The sequence below is a fragment of the Corvus brachyrhynchos genome, unplaced genomic scaffold (assembly GCF_000691975.1).
Source record: "Corvus brachyrhynchos isolate BGI_N302 unplaced genomic scaffold, ASM69197v1 scaffold83, whole genome shotgun sequence".
Classification (NCBI taxonomy): domain Eukaryota; kingdom Metazoa; phylum Chordata; class Aves; order Passeriformes; family Corvidae; genus Corvus; species Corvus brachyrhynchos.
Window position 1 is genome coordinate 12,033,740 of NW_008238464.1, and position 17,310 is coordinate 12,051,049.

At 38.3% G+C, this 17,310-nt stretch overlaps 1 protein-coding gene across 1 annotated transcript in view; it reads right to left on the minus strand.

Moving 5' to 3' along the window:
- The window catches only part of ANOS1 (anosmin 1), a 126,800-nt gene that overhangs the window by 44,212 nt on the left and 65,278 nt on the right, over window positions 1–17,310 (minus strand). The window contains exons 5-7 of the mRNA XM_017736982.1: window positions 15,538–15,760; window positions 10,778–10,962; window positions 3,626–3,755 (exon numbers count right to left, since the gene is read on the minus strand). Of these exons, the coding sequence (XP_017592471.1) occupies window positions 3,626–3,755; window positions 10,778–10,962; window positions 15,538–15,760 (538 nt within the window). The remainder of the gene's footprint in view (window positions 1–3,625; window positions 3,756–10,777; window positions 10,963–15,537; window positions 15,761–17,310) is intronic.

Sequence of the window (17,310 nt, forward strand, 5' to 3'; positions counted from 1 at the left end):
AAAACAAAGCATCACTTTATTCCCTGTGAAGGGTCATGTCAGACAAGCACATGCAAACCCTTCGTTTCCTTTATAAAAAATAAATAAACAGCATTAAAAAAGAAGAGCTATGACTAAACTTTGAATATTTCAAAAATTCTCAGCTGTGTCACTTTATTTATTATTTATAAATTAATGCCATAGATGAACACATGAGGCAGTGTAAAACAGCTAATAAACCTTCACCTCAAATGTTCACAGTATAAGAGCATCAAAATCTGCAGTAGATCAGACCACAAAACACAACTAGATGAAGAATGGCAAGTTGAAATCCTTGATGAAATACTCTTGTTTTCCTGGTTTTGTCTTTTTCATGACTGGGAAATTAAATTACTTTGGAAAATACGGAGCTTTATTTAGTGATAGAGAAGTTAATGGAAATTACCTCAGAAGACTCAACATCATTTTGAATAAAACAAAACTTTATTTTGCTGTGTCTACTTAGAGATCATGTTTTTTGCACTTTCAAAGACACGAAACAGTATAAAACAGTATTGTGGTAACCAGACAAGAATTCTCTCTCTGAGTAATTACAGCAGGTTTTTGAACGTTCCTCTTAAGAGCTTAAAATATTTAGTGACGGAGACTTTGTGGTGCCATACTTCTCCCTAGATTCAGATTAAATATCATATTTATCCTCCTTTAAAGAAAAAAACAAACCCAAATAATTTGCTATTCATTATAACTTATGAGCAATTGGTAAAAGTTCAGTATCTTGCGTGAGAAACTGTCTTAAGAATTCCTGTCATGTTTCCTGATCAAAGGGTTTATTTTTGAAGAAACCTTCTGCTAAGCCTGACCAAGATAATAATCTTCTCTTGGTCTTGGCACAACAGGGTGAAGTCAAACACTGATGTGAATTTCTGTCCATGCTTCACACAAACATAGCACAGAAAGGCAGCAAGTTTCCAAAGGTGACGTGCCAAAATCCCCTTTTCTTTTCCAAACTGGAGGTTAAATGCGCCTGTAGGAGCTCAGCAGGGGCCAGTAGATGCTGGCACTCAAAAAACTAGGCACATCTGAGCAGCAGTTTCTTGCCTCTCTACCAGGCAGGGCCTGCCACTTCCCACTGAGCTCCAAAGTAGTAATTAAATGTTAATGTGACACTGTAACTGTTACCACTCTGACTGCCTACCTGGGGACATGGAGGCTAAAAGATACCAATCGAAGCATCCCAGTATCATTCCCAGCAGTCAGCACCTAGCAGTCAGCATCTTCACATGAGTCACCTAGAGTGACTACACACTTCATCTGGCAAATACGACATCTTTATAACAACCACTGACAGTTCCACAGCCCCTAGAATGGCCAAATGAGCTGCCAGCCTAGGCTGACTGGGGCTATGAAGCTGATAGCTAACTGAACTCCCTGCTGCTTGTCTGACAATTCACAATCCTCTGCCAAGGGCTGGAGTTCAGATTTGAAAATAGTTATTTTGAGAGTTACAGAAGCCTTTTGAAGAATGCTGACTACATACTTTCTGCCATTATCAAAATTTTGGTTTATTAGGTAAGAGCATGCAGAGGTACTACTGACTCCCACTGCCCTTGTCACAAAATCCTAAAAGTGCTCTCCACCTCCACTAGACAGCTGTGAGCAGTTTTCAAGGAGAGCAAGTGCTTCAGGGGTAGCTGCAGAGACCACAAGAGCACTCTGGTACTCATGTAAGGATTTCAAAACCACAAATTCCTGAAACACAAATTACTGCCAGCTGGAGGCTATTCTGAAGAAATACCCCTATGTGCTTATCCTGCTCTTACACTGTTATCCAGAAACCCACCTCTGGCTGGGGTCAGGTTCTGGGCTGAAGAGACCTTCAGGATGACTTACCATGGACATTCTTATATTCATTAGCAAGGATGGTATTTTAAGAATGGCTAGCACACTCAGCAGGGGACGAACTTTTTTGAAAGTAATACAAGTCCTGCCTGAAAATGTCATGTTCAAGCCAAAACCTCAGTGCTACCATGATATACCTTTATGTAACTGCAGTAATAGTGCTTTCAAGCAGAATAGTTGGGAAATATTCACAAACTCAGTAAAACAACCATCAGTGATCTCAATTTAAAAGAAAGTTGGTGCCAGATTCAGCAACTGCTGTAGCTGCTGAAGTGCTGTTCAAGAAGTAAAGAGAAAGGTACTGCTGCTGAAGAGTCCTTACAGTAAGCTCAACACAGCCCAAAGGAACTGTACTATTTTATGTGACTCAAATGGTATGCTACTTAAGTATAATAAATTCTTAAAATAATACTTCTTTTATACATTAAAAGGTTTGTGGTCACAGAAGTAATGGGACAGCTATGCCGGCGAACCTTCCTACCACAAATATGGTTAGAGCACCAAAAAAATTATTAAGGCTAATAATAATAATATAGTTATTCAGTAAGTGATTAAACCTTCCATACCAGCAAAAGTACTTACTTGCATGCCTTTATAAATACACCTCCAAAACGATTTTTTTCTAGGACTGACTATGGCCAAACAGCAAGCTAAAAGCCAGCACAGGAACCCAAAGATGGCAACTGCCTGTACTGCAAGAGAATGCTGTCAGAAGAAAGAGGAGGAAATACATTCCTCAAAGTATGCAAAGTTACATCAGTGTAAAGATTCTGTCACTACTAAAATAACAAGTCTTTCTATTAGAAACTATTTCTATCAGTAGAGTGAAGAGTGCTGGAGCTCATTCTTCGGCACTGAAGTCAACTGCCATGGCCTGGCTATGCCCACATTATCAACTGCCTTTAAGAGAGGGTGACTGACCACATCCAGATCACCTGTCTAATGGAAATAGTTTCTGTCCTGTGCTAACCCCTATACTACGCCTACAAGTCATCTGGGAAAATTTTTTTCTTCATGTTGGTCAAAAGCTCACCAGGGAGAGTGCCAGGAACTCCACAGGATGGGAGAACCATTTCTATCCATCCCCCAACTACCATTTACTTGTACAGAAATAGTTTTCAAAGTTATTTCATTACCCAAACAGTTGCAAAACCAGAACTACCAACAAAAATTCCTACAATACTTTGTGGATCATCAGGCATGCCTTTATAATGAACAGAAACATGCTGCTTTGTATTTATGCCGTTTTTTATTCCTAAGCACTTAAAATTAGTGCTAGCAAGGGGAAAGTTTTATTAAGAGGGTCCAAAGTTCCATCAAAACAATGCTGCTACGATTGTTTAGATACAGGCAACAAAATATTCCAGTACTCTACTAAACATATGATAATAACCTATTTCTCATAACTAAAAAGAAAAAAAGATAAACCTCTTGGATTAACACACTGAAACCCAAGTTCCTTCATGTTTCATGGTCAGGGTCACGTAGTTTCATACCAATCACGTGGAAAATGTTTCAAAGGAGTTTTATTCATGGAGACCCTTACTTATAAAAGAATAATAACACTTCAACTTTCAATTCATTTGCTGACTTCAAACAAATCTCACACCATTTCTAAAGTCAATGGCAAAACTACTCAAGAACCCACCTGTTAAAAACCTTCTGCCACAAAAGCAGGCAGATCAGGCTGTGCTCCAGGTGTGAGTGAGAGGAAGGTGAGTACCAGAACACTTGAGGGAAAACTCACCTTTGGAGGAACGGAAGTGCTTGCTGGGTGCTGTGAAGCCCCTCGTCCCGTGCACGTTCACAGCAGCCACGCGGAACTGGTACCACCTGCTCGCTCGGATGTCCGGCAGCCGAACCCGCTCGTCCGTAGTCTGGTGGGGAAAATGTCACACTTACATTGGTTGTTCTGGTTACCTACCATCTGCTGTGCCACACCAGTCAGTCTGGCTGAGGACACACTGGCATCACAGGCTGTATGCAACCACCCCACCTGACTCCAGCCATCACTCTGCACTGCAAAGCATTTACAGCTGTGAACAAAATCCAATTTTACAGTGCATTGCAGGTCTCTTCTGGAAAACGCAGCCTTTAGAAAACTGGTGAAGTTTTAAATTCACAAAATTAGTTTTGCAGTTATCACAACCTTCACCAGTGTTTAGGGTCTAACTGTGTCAGGTGTTGATGTTTCAGGGAACTCATTGCCCCAGGTCACAGGACTGATTTCTTCAATTCTCAATCCTCAGAGAATTAGGGGTCCAAAATATCTTAATGAAATCCACTGCTGTGAGAATCCAGGAAACACAAAATTCTCAGGTAATGAATGTAAGCCTTCATCACATCTTTGGCACTTATGTCAAAAAGACACTTACAGCCTTAACTCTTCCCTGAAGACCTTTCTCAGGTCATAGGAGCTGACCTTTTCTCCAACAACACCTACTGAGATTGCCAGTGTCATGAGTTCAATTTCCAAATTCTGCAGAGAGAACCACTGAAATGTGGCATAAGCATAGATACACTCTGAACCTTTTCAGTAGGAAGTGCTTTATACATTCTTATTCTGAGCCCTGCCTTCCTCTGTTTTTTTACCCCATTAAACTTTTGAAGAGCTATGTTTTGCATTTTTTCTTTTTTTCCCTAAGGTACAAACACCAGAACTGAACACAGCCTCCTGGTAACCACTGAATCACTTCCAAGTACAGAAGATGTAGCATTTTTGTAGAACTCATCAAAAACACATCCACTCAGAAATTTTACTTTTACAATTACCTCTCAATTACTCAGTTTTCAATTTACTTTAGGATGTCATGTTTACTACATTTTGATTTAATTTTTTAATCAAAGTAATGCACGAACCTGAACCAGATGTCATGTATATGTCTAAATATATTACACAATCATTACTGATTCCCTTTACTGACCAAACATGCAAGCTCATTAAAAATGCCATTATATCAATTTATTTTTACAAGCTCTGTTCTATACAACTTCAAGAAGCCACCTTCCCTGTATAAGATTCAACATTACTTTTAGTGATACCAAGAAGTTCCCAAAAGAAGGCACAACATAATTTCTGCTTTTTGCTTCCTTTCAAACCTGTGTAAGAAACTAGCAGCTGCTGATGTAATTCAGATAGCCGGAAACTGAGGAATTTGCTTCAGCTCTCCAGCAATGGCATTTTTAGAGCCCTGACAAATAAAATCTGTAGGTGCTATCCTGAACTTAGTCTCTTCATCTGGTGACAAACAAAATTTAAGGAAACAGGTATCTCATTTGTGTGTGAATGTAAGGAAAAGGGAGCCTTTCTAAACCGTATTATTGACTGCTCTCAGACTGCTAAGTGTTGTAGACTCTGAGCCCATCATATATTGCCGCTACTCAGAGTCCTTCTCCATTCAGACTACCATATTTGTCTTCTCAACTTAAGCAGGGATAACAGTCCTGACATTGCCTGCCTCATCTCCTTTCCTTTTTCAACTTTTATGTTACCTGTAGAGTGAATTATCCAACCAAGGTTTCCCCCAGGGAAGAAAGAGCCTACCTGAATCAACTTTTGTTATTATTTTCATTTTATGGAGCACTCAAATGTCATTTTTTTCCAAGAGCCAGGTCCACATACTCAAGAACTTACAAATAAGACACAACCGTGAACTGAATATAAACTATTGCTATTAACAGAAAAAACCCCAAGGATATATTCAGGCTACTGCTGCAACTGAAAACAGGACCTGGACCAATATCTAATAATAAATAACTAGTTACAGTTTTGTGGGCTTTTAAAAACACATTTGCTGAACTTTGCTACAAGGCAAGCCTAATCTGAATAGACTTGATCCCAAATTCCTCAGCTCAGGAATCTTGCTTGTCACTGGCATCAGCTCAGCTATTCTGTTGATTAAAAGAAAGTATTTCAGTTGTGTCAGTTTCCTGTGGCAACCATGAAATACTGAAAAATCAAATAAACTGTCCATCCATAATGCCAAAATTATTTTAAGTTATGAACGTGCTTTGGGTCTATTACTTCCATCATTTGTTTTGTTGGCCAAGCTCCTGCTAAGCTCAGTGGCATGCAGGAGGTCTACCTCCAACTCCCTCCCATGACATAAACTACTTTGGCACCTCTAAGTATCCTTTATATAGAATTAATAAATTTCAAGAAAGAACTAAGTACTACTGAGATATCTTACACTACCTTAATGCTATATCTAGTTTTTTTGATTTTGTTTAATTGCTTTAGTTTATTTATTTCTCACTACTTAAGCATGTTTGGGGTTGCAATCATAATATTCAGAGTCCTTTCAACATCTTTCACATTAAAACCCACTAAAAGCCATGCTGAGTGGTACTAAAAAACTAATGGTCAAATTTCATCACACACCTAAAATTCTGTCTGAATATGAAAGAAAAAACCCAACAATTCTATTGAATTTTTTGAATGCGAGCATTTTTTTTTAAAGAATCATAAATAAAAGACAAAGAAAGAAAAGATCACCACTCAAATCATTACAGGATCATAATTACTGTTTATTTTGGCTATGCATTACCCATTTACTTAAAAGATGAATGTTTGGAAGGTAGCTTCAAATCCTAATAGGCATTTTATTTGGAATAAAATAATAAATGAGTCCTTGGACAAAATAACTGGCCAACATGTCCACCTTCAGTATCACACAAAGTTTAACGAAGACAAGGGAAGATCCCTATCAATTACATTAGGATACAACTTCATATAAAACCAGCATGTAATCTTAATGTCATAACCTGGACAATATACATAATAGCTTGACATTCCTTCTCAGAAGCTCATTTTAGGTCCAAGGGACAACAGGACACCTCCAGTGGCCAGAAAGAAGAAACAGGTTGGGCGTGTGAGAATCTGGCTGAGACTTGCCTAGAGCTGCTCCATTTAGGAAGCACTGAAAATTCTACTCCTCTTCCAGCAGCTCTTAACTGTTTAAATCCTGAGCCCTTTCCTGTAAGTAGTCCCCTCATCCTTGTCCTTCAAAAGGGGATTATCTGTTATTGTCTTCAACATACCTGCAGAAATCTCCCTCTGCTGCTCCTACAACTGAATAATGATTAAAGTATTTGCCCAGAGCACAGATGACCTATCTTCAATCCCATCCTTTGTATGAGAGGCAGGGGAAAATATTCCCTAGAACCTTGGTTGGTGCATGCTATTTACAACTAGAACATGTTATATATTTACACGCAAACTGTTCCTTGGAGACAGAAAGGCTGAAAGTTAAAAATTATTGTAAGAGAAAGATGGGATTGACTAGGACTGGGAGGGAGAAGAAACAGAATATATGAACCAGCAGCATAGCAGTCTGACCATTCAGGTGGGATTCTTGTGTCAACACTACGAAGGGGTTAATATATGTAAAAAATTGGTGCACGAAAGTCTTTGCAGCAAAGCCTTCTACAGAGGACTCTCCTCTATCCAAGGATTACAGTAATCAATGGACTGCTTCACTGCACTCATTCCCTATTTTTCCCCACTATGAATCCTGGACTCCTTTCTGTAGTGCAAAGGTTTAATAGAAATAGGAGAGTTCAGCCTTACCCTGCTGAGTTCACAGCTCTACACCTTTGGAAACAACACAGTGATATAAGAATTTGCCTTTCAGAGAATGAAGGGTTACCATCCAGGGTATCACAAAAGCTGAGTTTATGTTTCCTCTGACACAAAAGAAATCTGACAGTGCTGTATCCACTACTCTATCAAAGGAGAGCAGACCTGCCCTATTTCATGTGAATGCAATCCCACACAAGGTGGGCACTCTCTAAGACTGCTTACCAAAGCCCCTCCTGGGACATGGGTGAAGAAACCTTTAGTGTACAGGACTGGTGATTAGCTCCAGCAGGTATTTCTCACTGTCACGGGCTGAGAACTTTCTTGTGATCCTCAGAAACAGAACTTTAGGTGTTTCAGAAACTTTAAGTTTTGAAAAAGATTAGCTGTCCACAGAGTTTAGACAATTGCAAGGTGGAGCACTAAGGACTGTCAAAATCAAGATATCAGTAAATACTCTCCCTTATTTGTTTCAGCATTGAACTGTACTAATAAATGTACTCACAACACTGTGCCCATATGTATATAGATATGTCTGTGTGTGTATACATGACATCCATTCACACAATGGAATGTGTTCTGTCTGAAAAGAACTGATCTGCCATATTTTAATTAACTTAATGACATTATATTAATATGATTAAATACCTGAATTTCCAATGTAAGCAGTAATACTACTATTTTTAGAGAGAATTAGAGCCAAATGGAATGGTAAGTTTGTTCACAAGACATACAGTATTCCCATAGGATAATGCAGCAGTTCCTGCTCAGGTGGTTAAATCCTAAGTTATAGTAGTGTAGGAAATTTCACATAACACTTCGGACACCATACATACATCATAGCCAACTTGGCCAACTAGCATCTTAGATACCACAGTTTTTATATTAACCAATGGAAATTAGTCAAACAGTTACTTATATCAAGTTTTCCCCAAAATGTGCATTAAAAATACTAAAGTAAAAATATCCCTTCCTCCTGAAGTGAAAAATAACTAAAATTGTTTTCAGTGTGTTTTCTATCCTTGTATAATTGGAGAGCAAAATAGACTGAGCCTTCTTCCTTAAAAAGAAAACATAAAAATTACACAACAAACACAGCACAATATAATAAAAAGTTTTTTCAAAATTATTGTTTCAATACAAAGTAAAAGTTTCTGTGAAACATGAGGAATTACTTACAAATTAGATCCTGAAAAGGCAATAGAGAACAGCAAGGTTTTTTTGAAATTTAAACAACTTAAAGTTATTGAAAATTATAGCCCCATTTCTTCTTGGACAGGCAACAAAAATAAAATATTAGATGAGGAACTCTGATAAAATATCATGAAATTTCTTGTAAGAGGATGCAAACAATAACTTTGCACAATTATGCTACATATGGGGACACGCATAGAGAAATTCAGATCCTCATCCACAGCCTGTTTGATCTTTGACTGCTTTTTACACGGTCTCTGGCTTAAGTTGCAGAGTAACGCAAGAGCCAGAATCATCTCCCCTGGACTGAGATGCTCTAGGAGTTCTCAGCTGAATGGCTGAGCTCTTCTCAGCCTTCGCCTATAATTAAGGTCTGATACCCCAATGTTTTGGAATCATACAAGAAAAAAATCTCAGTTATACAGACAAGAAAAGCCTGGAGGCTGTGCACACAGTCACTTTAGTTAGACTGGATATCCATCCTTGTTGCTGATACTACAAAATAAATTCTATCACATTTATTCTATCAAATGAGTTTGATTGCCTGGTGGGATGTCTAAAACTACAAACACCATGGAGGTACACCACTCTACAGAGACAGAAATTCTGATTACTAGCACCCTTCAAGGGTGCCCAGCCTCTATGTCCCATAAGGTACACAAAGTTCACAATGCCAGTCAGGCATCCTGAAGTGTGCTTTGAACTGACATCCCCAGTGGGGTCCATCACACAATCAAATTTGTGGCTCTTGTGATCCAGAAGGGACAGGGAAGTTGTCAGAAAGATGTCAGTCAGAGGAGGCTTCTCCTGCCACAGTGATTAACTCAGATCCTTCTGCCTGCATTCACCAGATGCCAGGAGAGGCAGCTGTCAGGGTTCTTACTGCTCTTGCGCAGGAACATGTTTCTGAAACACTCTCTCCTCTAGATCCACTGCAAGGCAGGGGTTCATGTATGTTCAGCTACTGTAGAGTATATATAGCTCATGTTTCCAAAAATGTGCATGGGGTCTGTTCCTGGGATGAGAAATAGCACAGCACTGTGCTCCCTTTGCAGCCTGGATTCACCAGCCATAACAGCTGGGCTTCTACAGTCTGGCACACACACATGGTACGGTAACAGTGAGGAATAAGTTGGATCTGGCACGTTTTTGCTACTTGGTATTTTCCTTGTAACAAAGGCAGGAGGTTGTTTCCTGGAATGGAGAATGCAGGTTCAAGACCTGCACCTTCAGCTGAGAGATAATGAGTCACTGCGACTTGATCAGTTTTGGAGATGCTCCCTTGGGCTTGCACAAGCAAAGTTTCCTGCCAGGGTCTGCTCCAGAGGGCTTTTCCTGAGCAAGACACCAACATAGTGACAGCTCCCTCTAGCACCACACTGAAGGTAAGAAATTCACTTCTGAGTGTTCAGTGTCACAAGCTTGACATTATTGTAAGACAGCATTTTCCTACACAATGTAATTGAGAATGAACACAAATTGTCATGGAATTTAAATCCCTTACTTTATTTTGCGGATGGTTCTACTTATTCTCCCTTTCCTTTTTTTTCCTCGCTATAATGACATTTTGCAGATCTTTTCAAAATCAACATTTTACTTTTCCTGTCAGCAGGGATGAGGGTGAAGCAGTAAGATAAATGATTGGAATGGTGCCATACAGGTGGACTGTCAGCATGGCAAAAAACAGATTGAAACTGGGAAGGAACTAAGTGAAAATTCATGCTCTGTTGGCTGCTTCTCATTAAGAAACATTTGCTCATGAATCTTGCATTTTCAGTCCGGACTGCACTGAGTGATAAGAGCATGACATCATAGACTCTACTGAGTTGGAGAGGGTCACACCTGAAAAAAACAACTTTACAAACAATAAAGGTTTTAGTCTTTTTTTTTCACTCTTTTTTTTGGTTTGGTTTGGGTTTTTTTCAAAGATAAATAGCCTTTTTACCAGCTGCATTTCTTAACTTTTGACAAGACCCAAGCCATGCCACGGACACTGTGCAATGAGTCCCACTGGCCTCAAAAAGACTATGTCTCTTATGTGCTTCCTTGAATGGATTTTGGTCTCTAATCCTACATTTTTCAAGAGATTTGTGACTTTCTGATCCATGTCACTTACAAAGAACTGACCTGTGCCACAGTTTGCCAGTTCGTAGCATCATCCTCACTTGGATGGATTCCTTGATTCCACCTTCTCTGAACAACATAGATCACAGGCTCAATAGAAATATTGAATTTTGAAGACCACTTCACCTCCAGGTCTCCAGACTGATGTTCTACGAATTTTAACTCTTTCCGGGGTTTCAGTGGAACACCTGTAGTGGGATTGTACAGACAAAAATATATGAGTAATTTACAAGATACGATTAAGCCATTTGTAGATGAAGCTGTATAAAAAAATAATTTAAAAAAAAGACTGTTTGTCAGAGAGAAGGCCAAAACGGAGGAATGATAAGCATGGAAGTTCCAGAAGTGTTCACAGCTAACCCATCTCTGCTGACATTAAACTTTGTTTTTAAAAAAATCTTCAAAATCATTTCTTTATTTCATTAAAAAACTAAAGGATGTGAAAGTCATAAGTTAAAACTGACTTTACAGAAAACACTTCCCAAATACAGCTGGGACAAAGATCCCTTTGATCGCCAGCAGAATCATCTATACCTGTTGTTCAGTTTTTCACCCAATTTATCCTTAAATACATCTAATAACAAAATTTCCACAGCATCACCTAGTAGTCTGTTTCACTACTTATCCATCCTTGCTACGAAAAGCTTTCTCACTACCTTGTTTAGTCTCCTCAGCTGCATCACAAACTCAATACCAGTCCAAGTTGTTCATGGATCATGGGGAACAGATTCTTTCTTTTATCTGTGAAGAAGCTTTTCATGTACTGCAAGACTGTTATTATGCTTCTGAATGTTTTCTTCTTCAGTCTAATAACCACAGTGCACTCTATTTCCCTTTAAAATCAGTGTTCCCAGACCTCTGTTCACTCTTGCAGTTGTCTCTGGAGACTCTCCAGTTGCCCAACAGCCCTTCTCCAAAGTCAAGCCTAAAACTGGATGCAGACTGTGTCCAAGCTCTTAGCAGCACAGACCAGTGAAGCGTGATTATTTCATACATCTTACATTAGTCTGATGTACTTAAGAAAGCTGTTTGCTTCTCTGTGGCTGCATGATCTTATTGACTCACATGCTGCAGCTGTACTGCCTAATGTACTGCTCTCTGAAAGCTAGGAAAGGTAATTCCAAGACATCTTGGAATAGACAGATCTAACGTATATTGTCGAACTGTTGCATTTCAGAGAAAAATATATCTTCTAAAAATATTACTGTAATTTCTCATTACACAGTGACACCAAAGGACAGTTATTTCTGTTCTTTATACTGCCAGTAATACCACCTTTTTGAAAACATCTGCAGTAGCTTGAAGGAAAAAACTACCCTTCAAATTTGGCATCTTTTGATTAAATCAACAAATCAAGTGTCAAGATACATTTCTCTAGACAGATGTTAGGAACACTTATATTTGAGTGTGCAGGATTTTTTCAATTGAGGATATGTCACAAATAAGATTTCTATGTTGACATACAAACCTTCTTAGCAAGTTATCATATACACTTTAGTTATTTCGTTGTTTCAGTGGCTGTCCACATAAGGCCAGCTGTATATATTGGTTAGATAAATTGTTTCCTACTCAGTCTGCCACAGATGACTGAGTACCAAAATTTCCTCAGGTGAACAACTTTTATATTTTAAGAGAACTTCTTATACATCTGAGTATACAAGTAGCTCCAAGCAAATGAAAATGATCTTGTAGATCTTCAAGAAACCTAAGGTCCACCTGAAAAAAGTACAGTATCTGAATTTGGTTATCACAGCAGTTTAGACCCTGGATATCCTTCAACAGCCTGAAGTCTTAGTCTAACATAACGAACATGACTTTGGATTTCCACATTTGCAAATCCTTCTTTAGTTATGATACACAATAATCCTACAATCTGCATGTTAAGAAAACTTCCATCTGCTTTGCATTAGGGGCAGTTGGATTCACTTGATTGCAAGTATCTCGGCCTCTCCGGTGTTACGTAATCGCATGCAGATGGAGAGCGGAAGCGCAAACAATGAGAGCACAGTACAAGTGCATTTGAAAATACTTTTGTAGAACCAGCACCATCAGTTTAATATCCAGATGTGAAGATCCAATTACTCTTCAATGTGCCTTTTATTATTTTAAATGGTCAGCTCCTTTTTTCGTGCTGGAACAAATTAGTCCTCAGTCAGCAGTGCTCCAAAGTCTCCATTAGTCCAAAGTCTGCAGTGCTTAACCAAAGAATTCAAATCACTGATCACTGTATGTGTGCAATAGCAAAGTCCAGGAAAAATGTTTCTAAAGGTGTCTTTCAAACAGCACAGCCATCTCTGTGCCATGAAAAATAAGTGCACATTGGTCTGTCATGAAAACCTGTATCTTAAACATTGGTTCCCCAGAATTCCATGGAGGGCTTTATAAAGGGTATGTCCACGGCATCACTACAATTGTAAACACAATTGTGCAAGGACTCAGAGATGGACACTTTCAAAACTGTACACTATGTTTATAATACAAAACTATTTTTCTTTAAGTATGAAAACAGTCATTGTTTATGGGTGACCATCTGACCCCAGTTACCCTATCATAATCTTGCCACACCATCAGATCCTTTGAATGTCCCAATCTTCTCTTCACAATTTACCTTTTTTTACACAGATCTGCAGAGACACTTTCTCAAGTCCTTCACTAGTTGAGACAGTGTAAAGAAGGGGGATGAGGCCAATGACAGAAGACTAGGAGAGAACATTTAATATCTTCACTAAAGGGACATAAATATGTGAAGACTACATAACCAATTAGTAATATTCCCAACAGAGATGAAAAAATGCTTGTTACATTAATCCAAAAACATTTGTAATATGTCCTTGTGGTAGTGTACTTACATGAATTTTTTTTTAGGATTGGACTTTAGCACTCAGTAGCAAATTCAGTTTGGAAATCCAGCAAATCAAACAGGAATTTTATATCTGCTGCTGTAACTAATCTCCAGAGCCTGATCAACAGTAAAACTATAGAAACTTCTGTAGACTCCTAGATTCAATCTGAGTTCATTTTCAAGCTGTAAGTGCTGTCAAAATGATAAGAATAAGTACTGAACTTATTCACTAGATCTTAGTCATGCTTGCAGAGTTTGCTCTTCCTTAGTGACAGGAAGGTCATTTACCCCTGGAGGAAATGAATAGCAAGCCTGCTCCGCTTCTATTTGTCTTCTGTTGCAGAAAGACAGGTTGAAGAGGCTAATTAGCTGAATTCATCAGCAAGAAGGCAGTAGGGTATTGAGCTTGCCCTTCCTCTGCAAGACATATATGCTCTTACAAGCCAGCACCTCCTGCAGATTGGTGATAAGATGTTAGGGAAGGTTAGTTCTGCTCCCTTTTAATCAGGCCAAACAGAGGAAACCTTCCAGTGTGCAGTTACAGAATGTATCGTATCGTGTCACGTGCTGTGTCAGCTCCAGCAGAACTTAATCTTGCTCTATTTGTTTGTTTGTTTTTACCTTTTCCAGTTGTTACATTTACTGGAATGCTTTGTAGTTGTGGCATGGAGCTTGATCATGTAATCATTGCATGATGTAATGTAAATCATTACATACATAACATGAATGCCTGTTTACCACTCAGGTCATTTGTCTCAATAAGACAAAATAAATAAATAAGTGATCCATTTTAATAACTTTCATTTTGAAAGGTGCTATCTCCTGGTGTGTACTAATTCCTTATAGTTTTAAAGGGGCTGCTCTAAAGAATCATGCAAACAAGAGAGATTCCCTTCTGGACACACTGAAAAAAATTTACTAATATTTTAGTTAAAATAATGAACTTAAAAATAAATTCACCATCTTCTTTACCTGTTTTATCACATTTCCATCCACAGATGGAAATAAGCATGGATTTGGACCTAAGCCTGGAGCTTAGATCAGAGTTCTGCTGATTAGGCTCCCACAGAGAGTCCATGCTATCTGATTAATAAGTGCATTACTGAATAATATTTACTTTTTATCAATGACATAAGAAGAATTGATTTCTAACAAAAACACCAACTGTGGGAATAAGAATATGCTGTTCACAAATGCTTATTTTTCTGCGTTAGGAGAACATTTTTCAAATATTTCCATGTATAAAGCTTTTTTAAATTCCAGTAAATTAAAATCTGGAATTTGTCTAAGCAAAAAATTTCTTAGCTTATATGTTCTTTTCAAAGGATGTCACAGAAGAGGTTTTTTCACCAAATCTCAGGACTCAAATCAATTAAAAATGTTTGAATAAGATTGCCTTAGATTTAAATAATGAATTTATATATATATATATATCGATATTATAATCTCTCACTATGTTGTTCTGTGTTGATTTCTTCTTTTACCAGATTATTTCACAGTCCCTACTTGGTAGTCCCATCTGCTTGCCTTATAGACATAAATGTTTTTTCTGATTAATAGGACCTGAACTGTCTATCATTAAATATTTTCCTGCTATATTCTCTCTCATCTGCATCAAATTAAGTGAGATTTCACCTAATTGATAAAGTTTCTTCTGCTTAAGATGACTCATCATAGCCACACATTTACATTCCACAGATTTCCAGACATGGGCTTCACAAAGGGGAAAAAAATCAGAAATTTAAACAACATTTCTCTGTAGCTTTCCACCCTGTCACTGTCAGCCACCTCTCTACAGGCATCTCTCCTTTTTCCTCCCATCCATACAAACTCCCAGAAAATGGAAGCCCTGGTTTACTAGGAGACTTCATTATGGCCTGAAGTTATTAGCCTAGTATGAGTACATATTAATAATCCATACCTTTGTACAGATTTTTTGGAATTTGGCACGTATGACCACATCCATTGGAACAGCATTTCTTCACTCCAGAACATTCAATATCAGCTTCACAGCTTTCAACACAGGCAGCTGCAAAACCACTGGCTTTCTCAGGTGCTGGGCAGTCCCCTTGCTTCACAGACAGGATGTACTTAAGGAATTCACAGCTAGTTAAGCATTCATAATTCTTCTTGGGGAAAAGAGGCTAAAAGAAAAACAGACCAAGTGTATGTTTTCAACAGGAACAACCAAAAAAGAAACCCCTAAAAAACCCAACCAAACCCCACCAAAGAAAAAATGTCAAAAATTTTTCCAAGACCTCCTAAAGGATTATTCAGATTTTCAGCTTTTGCAAGACTATCCCCGAAGATTTATATACTCAAGCCACTTCTAAAAAAGCATTGCAAGTAGAGAATGATGAATTCCCTCAAGTAAGACCACCATATTTAATGGAACAATGTTGTTTATATCTGCCAACTTTCCCTTGTTTTCGTCACATTGACTGGCTATAAAGTTGCTCAACAACAGATTAAAAACATTCCCAAAACAAAGAGGAAGCAATGGTCAGACAGTCTGCTTTTTTTGGACTACCCCACATTCCTTCTTCGTATTTTACAACATTTTCCCCACAATATCTGATGTAATGCCACTCTAGATAAATAAGAGAAATCTTGTTTCATTATACTGTTTGAACTAAGTCGACTAAGAGAAGATTTTGCAGCATCTTTATGTTCTTGCCAGCGTTTTAGTAATTGTATAATTCTTCATGGAACTGGAACTGCATTTATGATAAAATTGTCAGCAGAAAATACAAATTAAAATAAGCTTTAAATATATGGATTAAAGATCAAAGAAAATGCTACTTCCTTGAGAAATCTAGTCCTAGATATTTAAGAAGACGTTTCAATGCATAGACATTTTACAGCATATGTAATACACAGAGGTTTGCAAGGTCCACTCAAAACAATATTTAAAATAGTATCTAGAACCCTGGGAGAATATTGTGTGTGACATGGAAATTACATCTCCTCTTTGCTTACTTTGGTGCAGAGCCAGCTAAAGTGATTCCATCAGAATAATTGTAACATGTAATTGGCATTGTCTGTAGCTGGCCTTTCTATACCAGAGCAACCAAAAACCTTCCAGCCCGACAAATGTGGTTTACAGGTTCCTAAGCCTATACAGGAGGTATAACCCACTCTCTATCCAACTACTCATGTAACTTCTGAAGCTCCTTCCATATTCAAATGTTTCACTTTCTTGTTTTTACTGTTCCCATATTTCTGGCAAAATGAGGAAGACTCAGCTATTACAGAGGCCTAGGTGTTTCACAGCCTACTCATTCTCTAAAGTCAGTGTGGCCCAAGAATGTACCCCTACATTACCTCTCCCATCTTTTCATACAGAACCGTCCAGAATCTTTGAATCAGGCTTTCAAGGATGGATTTGGGTGCTACAGGCTTGACCAGCCTAAATGCTGCAAAAACGAGCACTCTATGTCTCTTACTGACCCCAGTGATTCTTGGACATGCACTCCTGCTGTTTCCCAATTGGAATGCACCTGATGCCATGGCTATCCAGTTAAAAAGCTAAACGAGCAGCAAACTGAATTGATAGGAAAAAAAAGGAATCAGATAAACTGTCCTTCACACATAAGGTTTCCTTTAACATTCAGTAGTACACTCATTTGGTAGATAAGAAGTAACACATGAAGCAGACACTTTGAGAAACACAAAGCTAAACTGTTGCTTCCAG